Source organism: Drosophila novamexicana, unplaced genomic scaffold, assembly GCF_003285875.2.
Source record: "Drosophila novamexicana strain 15010-1031.04,08,12 unplaced genomic scaffold, DnovRS2.1 tig00001302-arrow-arrow-pilon, whole genome shotgun sequence".
In the NCBI taxonomy this organism is placed as follows: domain Eukaryota; kingdom Metazoa; phylum Arthropoda; class Insecta; order Diptera; family Drosophilidae; genus Drosophila; species Drosophila novamexicana.
The window spans coordinates 369,564-378,618 of NW_020824849.1; the positions used below are offsets into that span (position 1 = coordinate 369,564).

General features: G+C 38.4%; 3 protein-coding genes across 4 annotated transcripts in view; all 3 read right to left on the reverse strand.

Moving 5' to 3' along the window:
* Positions 1 to 48: 48 nt before the first annotated feature.
* LOC115767095 lies at positions 49 to 1,859 on the reverse strand. The gene is made up of 3 exons (XM_030711243.1): positions 768 to 1,859; positions 507 to 706; positions 49 to 446 (listed from the first exon to the last, which is right to left on the reverse strand). Exons 1-3 carry the CDS (start codon positions 1,692 to 1,694, stop codon positions 164 to 166), a joined length of 1,410 nt encoding a protein of 469 aa, XP_030567103.1. The 5' UTR covers positions 1,695 to 1,859; the 3' UTR covers positions 49 to 163.
* A 105-nt stretch (positions 1,860 to 1,964) lies between these two features.
* On the reverse strand, positions 1,965 to 3,380 carry LOC115767000 (putative gustatory receptor 2a). The gene is made up of 4 exons (XM_030711122.1): positions 2,403 to 3,380; positions 2,271 to 2,339; positions 2,109 to 2,198; positions 1,965 to 2,054 (listed from the first exon to the last, which is right to left on the reverse strand). Exons 1-4 carry the CDS (start codon positions 3,378 to 3,380, stop codon positions 1,965 to 1,967), a joined length of 1,227 nt encoding a protein of 408 aa, XP_030566982.1.
* Positions 3,381 to 8,096: 4,716 nt separating this feature from the next.
* Positions 8,097 to 9,055, reverse strand: part of LOC115767012 (microtubule-associated protein futsch) — a 55,737-nt gene continuing 54,778 nt past the window's right edge. For both annotated transcript variants that reach the window (XM_030711135.1, XM_030711134.1), the window contains one exon: positions 8,097 to 9,045. In XM_030711135.1, coding sequence (XP_030566995.1) covers positions 8,876 to 9,045 — 170 coding nt within the window. In that variant the 3' untranslated portion in view covers positions 8,097 to 8,875. The remainder of the gene's footprint in view (positions 9,046 to 9,055) is intronic.

Consider the following 9,055-nt stretch of genomic DNA (forward strand, 5'->3'; position numbering starts at 1 on the left):
TCCTTTGGGTTAACGGACTTAAAAGCAACTTTGACATTTTCAAACATTTATTAAACACTTTAAAATGATTTGCGGTTAAGCATGCCAGAACGGATAAAACAATAAATTTAGGAGTTATTGTCATTGGTGTAGAGATATGAGACAACTGATGTCAACGATATGGTTAGGTTCGTTGCTGTGTCTGGCAAGGGGGTGCACAGCACTTGAGTACCATCCGGTAGACTTCCTGGGCAGGTCGAAGAGTGCGCCAGTAATTCGGTGCGCAGCGTATAATCCTGGCCAGATAGTCCTTGAATACGTCATATGTCGGATAGATAAATCGCTCGCAATGGCACTTATGATGATGGCGACACTCGGGATCAGCAACCCAGTCACGGGGTAAGGGATTTTCTATATCATTGGAGTTGGTAGCACGAGATTTTTTGTAACGCAAGGCCAAGGCTTCCCTGTAATGGAATATATTCAATGAACAAAGCGATAGATAGTTGAGTCAAAAATGTACTTACTCCAGTCCCTTTTCTAGGAGGGCTTGCACACCCTTACTGTAGATAACCTTGGCAAAGTGATTGCAACGATTTGTTCTATCCAGGGTATAAAGGTACCAGGTGGGCATCAGGCCGAATCGGACCCCACTCAAGACTCGCTCAGCGCAGCTCTTGCGCTCGTACCAATTGTGTTCCAGCCAGAGTATGACCGAGAGGAATATCTAGAAGGTGAGATGAAAATAAATGTGCCACTTCCAGCCACCTAGGTAATTCTGTAGTCACCTCTATCTCGGAGTTTACGCTGAGGTAGCAGTTGTTGAGCACGTGGATTAGTTCGTGCTCGCTAAAGTCGAGGAAGGATGCAGAGCTGACAATGCAGAGGTAGACACGCGATATGCGGGTTAACATCAGTTCACGGAGAATTTTTGCCTGGGGATGGCGGCGAGCTTCCAAGTAAACTTTGTAGGCAGTGTCCTCGTTGAAGAACTCCATTTTCTCGAGGGAGGCCCAGAGCTGGCGTAGTAGTTCGGGTATCTGCAGTACCTCGTCGGCCACCATGCGAGCCAGTGTCTTGTCGTTCTCATTCTGATCCTGACCGTGGTCCTGGCTCGACTGTGGCGATAGTCCCAGCATAGGGAGTTTCTCAATGAATCGCTTAGCCGCGTAGAGCTTGGCATAGTTCTGTAGGACAGACTTAAAGGAGCGATAGCGCTCATTGCCTGTTATAATGCCCGCTTCGGCTAGAGTCTGGGTGCGCAGCACGAGCATAAGGTTCTCCGATACGCGCTCGATCACCGATGTGGCCTTCTCCGCTTGCTTCTTGGAGTTGAGAAGCTCTATTACAATCTGGTTCGCATCGCCGTCTCCCTCCTCGCCCAGGCGCATCAAAAGTTTGGCGAACTCGCTGCGCTGGACAACAGCCACCAAGCTGTTGTTGCCCTCGTTGCTTGGGACATCGACCGAAGGAACGGTGAATGAGGAGCTAGCCGTAGGCTCCTCACGTTCGCTCATGGTTATGGTATGGTCGCTGGCACTGGCTGTCGGCTCGTGCCTGTCGCCTATGAGGGGTTCCCGTATAAATTCGAATAGGTCTTCATCACTGCTGAGCTCATCGATCGATGGCGTTGGCGTTGGCATGGGTGTGTTTATTAGGGTCTTCTCGTCGTCAGTAGTGGGGACCTTATCAGGGTCCTTGCCCTGGCATTCCATGTTGTTGTGGTTTCAAATGCTGGCTCGAAGGGTGTCCAGTCTTGATCGCGACAGCGATCGCTATTCTTGGACAAGTGTGGGAGGTCTATAAATGGGTTCTACTTACTTATTCGTTTGTACACGAATACTTTGTGTTTGATAATGGTTTAAATTGACATTTGTTACAGCTGCTCTCATGGACTACTGGGACTTTATTTTTGTGTATTCGATATAAAAAAGCTAAACGGGCTACTAAATCCGCTAAACAAACATGTTTACAATGTCTGGTTCCTATCCCCCGGCCGTAGCGCTGCTCAAGCTGCCCTCGCTCATGTGGAATTGTATCAAAATGATGAGATACGTGGTTGTGGCACCAACAATCTGCAATGAATTGGAAAGTCAATTAACAGTCAAGCCCGAGCCACGCCCACTCACAGTGTAAAGCAACGTGCAGTCCACATCAAAAAAGCCCGCTGCGCTGAAGTGTAGTCGCTGATGCAGCAGCTGCAGGGAGAACTGGGTGATCTGTGAAGCAGATTTCGGAGTTATTACGGTCTGTATGGAGATAGAAGTGGGGGTGAGCAAGGATCGACTCACCAGTGCATTGTGGCTGTCATTCTGGAGATCCACGCGGATGTGATGCAGACTCAAGGCAAGCCGCGTTGTCTGCAAGCGAAAAACAGTACGAGTTAAGTGCCAGTGGACGCACAGGTGCCGCCTGCTACTCACAAAATAAGCGGCTCGTTCGCATATAAGAGCCAGAAAAAGAACGTTGCCCAAATGCGGTGCAGACCAAAGGGTGCTGCCTACAATTTGCAGGAAATCGTAGGGCGAGGCGGCAAACTGGCGAAAGTTCAAGAAGATCCAATAGCAGTTGGAGGTGATGGCCAGAAAGTCGTTGCCCAAGTTGACCAGTATGGAGAGGCCATAACAGCGATTCAGCAGGGCGACCAATAGCCAGAGGCGCTGATACAATTTTCTGGCGGCCAACAGACGCTGCATGCAAGCCGCCGCCAGCGCCTCCATTTCGAGCTCCTCCTTTATGGACTTGCACACAAATGGCTGCGGCTGCTCCGCCTCGTTCAGCTGCAGGGACTCCAGCAAGCGCAGCATCATCTCCAGACGGTGGTGCACAATCTGGACGGCCGTGTAGATCTGAAAATAGCGCACGCCACAGACCAGCAGCGGCAGTAAATAGCACAGCCAATAGGTCATAAAGTGGCTATCCGGCGCAAGCATTTTGGTAAACAATATGAAGAGCTGGCTAACCAAATAGCCGGACAGCATCCACAGTGCTCGGCGGTTCATTTGACTTCGCAATTGGCCATTCTCCAGATCCAGATGCAGCACATTCGCGAATTCACGGTCGATCTCGCGCAGCTGCGCGAAGAAGCGGCCCTGCGCTTGACGCTGCAACAGCGCCTCCAGAAGCGCCGTTGCGTGAGCCACACGTATGCCCACCAACTGTATGGAGTCTACCGTGTGGCCAATGTTGGTGGTTTCATTGGACTCGCCATCGGCAGTGCGACTCTCATTAAACAAGCCGTATAGAAGATAGCCCGTGGACAGCAGCAGCACCACACAGCTGTAGGCCTCCAGCCAGCGGGAACGTTGCAGCTGCCGTGTGGCAGTATCCAAGCGCCACTGCCACAGGTTGCACAGCTGGCCGATACGCTGCAGTGGCGCCAGTGCGTCCAAAATGTCCATGCCAAAATGTTTGATTTGAACTTCAGTGAGGTTGCCTCAATTATAGCCGCAGGTATTCGATAGATAAAGCACTAATCTAATCAGTTAATTGCAATACAATGCGCATCAATTATAATTATTATCTGGACTTGCAAAATCTTTAACCAAACACTAACTAGGCAAATTGAGCTGAACGAGAAACCAGATGCATAACAAGCTAATAATCCAGACAACATCTAGTTATGGCTGTACTTCAATTGCAATGCTTCCATGCCTGAATGTGCCAAGGTCCGCTTGGCGACTGGACGTCTGGAATACTAGCATAAAGGGAGCAGCCTGCAAAACTGTCCGCGCTCTCATCAATCATTATCAATGGGAATTAACGCATTTCAATGTCAACAAGCTAAAGTGCTGACTGTGCATATATCAAGTTTGGCAGATAAAAAGGTGAGTCGAGGACAGACTTTCGTCAGCAAAAGCTGAATCCGTCTGTGGGTGTAGCCTAAGGTTGAACTTGTGCTGAAGGTAGGCGCCTTCTCGACCATCGACTTTCTGATTAACAGGCTGATAATCAAGGCTGCAAGCCCAACAGATATGTTCGGTTCGCGGTTCGGGAAAGCAGTCTTTCAGCCCAAGTTCAAAACTAGGTTCTCACGTCCTTACAATTTTCACTACAACAATGCTTGTTTAAGGCTCGGTTCATATTAAAAAACTAAGTATAGGGATCGGTTGCACTGTGTTCGTCGTCAATCGGTGGTGGAGGTGTGCCGGTTCTCATCAGGTGATCCGTCATGCTACGGGGAACAACCCAACTAATTTAGATTTAACCCAACTGATGATTGAAATGAAACACATTGAAATTTCACATAAATACCTTTATTATAATTTTAAGATTTTTCTTTTGAAATAGATCTTGAGATAAGCTTGATTTGACTTTTTCATAAAATGTAATACATATATGTACTTTTTTGTTTTGTTATATTCGTTTTATTCTTTGGATTTTTGTAATTTTCAAATTTTGCATTCCTTCTGGTTTTCAATTAATTTCGTTTCCTATGTTTGAGTGTGTAAGTGTGTGTGTGTGTGTGTGTGTGTGCTATAATTTTGTTTGCAACATTTTCTTTGTGCTTGCTTTCGCTTCTTTCTTCTGCTTTCCTCCATTTTAGCTTCCTTCCTAGTTAGCAGCACTATTTGTAACTTTGTGCACGCACTTAAATTGGATCTGAATCCATATTTATCTGTATCTGTATATGTGTATGTGTATTCCTCTTTATCGAATATAACCCACTGCATTAGCTCTTATAGCGATATTTAATTTTGCATTTTCCTGCTGTGTATTAATTATTTTCTGGGTTTTCTTTTTTCGTTTTTTGTTTTTCTTAACAATTTTCTGCATGCATTTTGCTTTTACTAATGATTATATAGTAGTCAAATATATAGATACACATATATATGTATGCATGCATATAAATTTAAGTATATTTGATTTAAATAGAAGCTGCTAATAGTTTAAAGCAAATTCAACAAACAAATTCGTCGTATTCTTTGTTTTTTTTTTTTTTTTGGTACATTCAATACTTTTGCATATATATATAATACGTTAATACGTTTTATTCTTTGGTTAAGGCAATGGATACATAATAACTGATTTCCTGATTAACTGATTTCTCAGCTGAAAAATTAACAACGAACATTTAAAAACATTTGCGAGTTAACACAACACAGATCAATTTAGCTTTTCTGGGAACTGTCAAGCAGTTTTTCAGTTTTTCAGTTTTTCGGCTTAACTCATGTGAAGCAAAAAATAATTTTGGGTCAGAAAATATTTACTTTGAGCTTACAAGCAAACATTCATACATTCAAGTTTATAGTGTATATATGTCGTTTATGCATTTTAATATATATTTTGTGTGTATACGTATGTCTATAAGTATTTCTTTCTTGTATTTGGTTTTCTTTTTGCTTTTATTTGGTTTAAGCGGAAACGTTTTTTGAAAATTAATATGCAAGTGTAGCTCGTATTCGTTTAACTCTACCAAGTAGCCATACACATTCGAATGGTGGAAAGTGTTAGTTCACGGCGATATAGTACATATATGTAGACAATTTGCCCATGAACGCCAAATACCAACCATTCTCTCTGAGATCTTAATCATTTGTGTTTAGCACTAGTGCACGGTTACTTGGTATTGATTTGTTGTCTGCACATTAGAAGGAAATTTACGAGACACTCATACGATTAATTCTCTTCGATATATGGTAATTCTTAACTTGTTCTTGTTGAGAGCTCGGATTTGAAATCAAATGTTAAAGTACATTTAGTTTCTTAATATTAGTTTATCATAAAAAAAAAAAAAAACAATGGATTAATTGTTCAATTGAATAGTGTTAGCTTCTTTTGTTTTTAACTAATTGTCTTTTATATAATTCAATTATTTATAAAATAAGTTTTTATGGTGCTTGTACCATTAATTTTGTTTATAACTTTTCAATGCCTTTCAATTACATATTATATATTTAAAATTTTGTTTATAATTTGTAAATCCCTGTCTAAAGCTGTCTGCTAGTAGTCATAAAATAATTTCCATTTTTTGTTTTTATCACTTTATATCATATACATACATACATAAATATGTAGAGTATTTTCTTTGCAGCTGCTTAAATGATAAACTTTTTATTCACGTTTTAGTCAAGCACAAATCAAACCAAAATCAATTAAATATTGCTATAGAATGATTCATTTGCTAACGATAATAATCACACAAAAAAAAACCTATCACATGCGCGTTTGGATCCTTCGAAAGTAAATGATCGTTATTTAATTTAATTGCTTGAATCGTTTGTGTATATATTTTTAGAGTGTGTTTTGTTTTTTTGTAATTTTTAATTTGTTAATTTTTAATTTCTATTTTGCTTGTTGCTTATCAAACTTTTGTAGACTGGACGGTAGCCAGTTGTTTGTAGACTGTTGCGCCTGGTTGTTCTTGTTCTTGTATAAAAAGCAACTGAAAATATATTCATATATATAAATATGTATATGCATATATTTTAGTTGTTAAAACTGCAAATAATAATATAATATATATATATATATATATATATATATATATATATATATATATATATATATATATATAATCCTTGAATTCATTATGTTAAGCTTGCGCTTTTTAAAAATCGGCTTTATATATGTATGTATATCCTAAAAAGTCTGTATGACAAATATCAATTTGTAATGCAATCAAAAATTGTTATTTAAATATGTTTTTCATTTAATTGTTTTCTCTCTTTTATTGGACTGTCTGACTGACTATTAATTGCAGTGGCTTCAAAATATGCTTGAGTTTTATAATTTGTCTTTTTTATTATATATTGCGCGTGCCTTTTTCGTTATTCTTTTCTTTTGTTTTTGTTATCTTGTCATTTGTTTTTTGGGATTATTTCATTAAGGGTTTTTTTTTTTGGTTTTAGTTTCCATTTTCTTCAAATTTGTTATTCTATGACTATGAAAAGGTAAAAAAAAATATAGAAAAATAACCTTCATTCACTTTGTGTTCATCATTTAGTTTTGTTTCACAATATCTGGTTAAATGACACCCTACCCCATGACACCCTATCCCATGCTAACCCAATCAGACCCTCTCGTAAACCTTATATAGTAATATCAGCATTAACACTATCGCATCAGCAACTCTATCATCAACAACAGCAATCAGTATTTATCATTCAAAGTTAACCCCACTTAACACACTTACATTCGTTTATATATACGTTATGTATATATCAAGCCCATGAGTTTCAAACTTGTCCAGCGAAAACATAAAGACACAGACCCAGGTCTAGCTCAACAATGCGACGCTTTCAATTCATTCAATTTCTCCCAGACTTTGGTATTATTATTCCTGGTTCTATATGAGTGTACGTATATCATTTTGCGTGTTTGATCTATAGTTAATTCATTTTTGGATTATATATTATTATTTTGTCCCATTGGTATTAGGTAAGTCTTTCTGCAACCTGCAAGAACAATTAGCTAACTAAAAGATCAAAACAAAATGGAAATATTGAAACGAAAATTATACAATTAAGTGTATTTAATTTGATATTTAGCATTTGATATATGATATTTCATACTTAAGACTTTTGTATTGTTCATTTGTTTGCATTTTGGGGAGGCACATTTATTTAAGGTTTCGTATTATTTCCATGCTTGGTTCAATATTTATTTGTAGCTGTTCGATTAGACTTTTAATTAACATTACATTTTTATATACGTCGTGATTCGTATTAAATTCATTTGTTTTTTGTTTTTAGCTAAATACTTAGTTATATTTCTCGTTATTATGCTTTAACAATTTGTGTGTGCATTTCGTAATATTGGTTTGCATTTTAGTTTGTTATTCACTTTGAACAAAAAAAAAATATTTTCATTGATCATTTGCATGGTATATCTGCGTTATGATTTAGGCGTGTGTTGTAGTTTTAGAGCTAAGTAAATACTAGTAGTAGTACAATATGGTTTCGCCTTCTTTCGGCATACACATATATGTATTAATGTATATATATATATATATATATTTTTTTAATTTAAAATTCAAGTTTATGAGATTCTTCAATAGTTTGTTCATAAAAGTTTTACTAATACAAGAAACATGAATAATATTTGTAATATACTTAGCATTTTCGTAACCTTTTTGTTTTTTTTTTTGAGTTTTTTTGTGGGTTTCTTATAATTTTTTCTTTTTGTATAATTTCCTTTTGTATATTTTTGCTATGCGGTTTTGAAAACAATTTTGATCTTTGGATTACTATGCAAGGTAGCTTGACGTTTAATGAAAGCAACAAATACATAAACATTATATATATTTATGGGATTTTACGTTTGTCTTTGTATATATTTTTTTCTGGCACGTAGCGCTTCTTTGGAAAGTTTAATGTTAGTGTTTTTTTTTTTTTTTTTGCATTGTTCGGTAATTAATTGTTGAAAATTAATGTATATTAATTACCTTGCTTACTGCATTTGGAAAAAAATTAACAAAAAGCATAAATAGACGGCATTGGCAAACAAAATGGCGTCATCCAAGATGACCCGTTACTCCGCCATATTCAGCTTTTTGTTTGTTCTTCATTTCCGAAAGTGTTTTTTCTTAGCTTTTCGTTGGCGCACGGCATTTTGCGTATTGCATTTTGTTGTTTCTTTTTTTCGTGTCAAGTTTTGTTTCCAGCTTTAGTCGCAATTTGTGTTTTTGTCATTTTCGTTGTGTGTTTCTTGTATGTTTTTGAAATTTGTGTCGTCATCGTTAAGCTCAAAAATTGAAAGTCGTCTTGTGTGAGTGTGTGTCTGTGTGTGTGTGTGTGTGTTGATTGCTGTTGTTAGCCCCATTAAGGTTTACAAGGGGGACGCACTCAAATCGCTGTCAGTGTGGTATAAGATATTTGAAATAATTGTTTTTTTTTTTTTTTGTTTTTTGTAGATTTTAGTCGTCATCGTCAAATGCAATAAACAAGCCCGTGGCCTAGAACTCTAAGCGATATGCGGAGCACGAGGTCTCATGATCCTGCAAGTTAATTGTGCAACGCGAAGCAGATGGTGACAGATCAATGCGGTGCTTGGCAAGCAGCTCCTCATTCTCGGCTACCCAGTAGCCCAACACGTCGGTATCATATGTTGGTATAATGGTTACCTCTGCAAAATG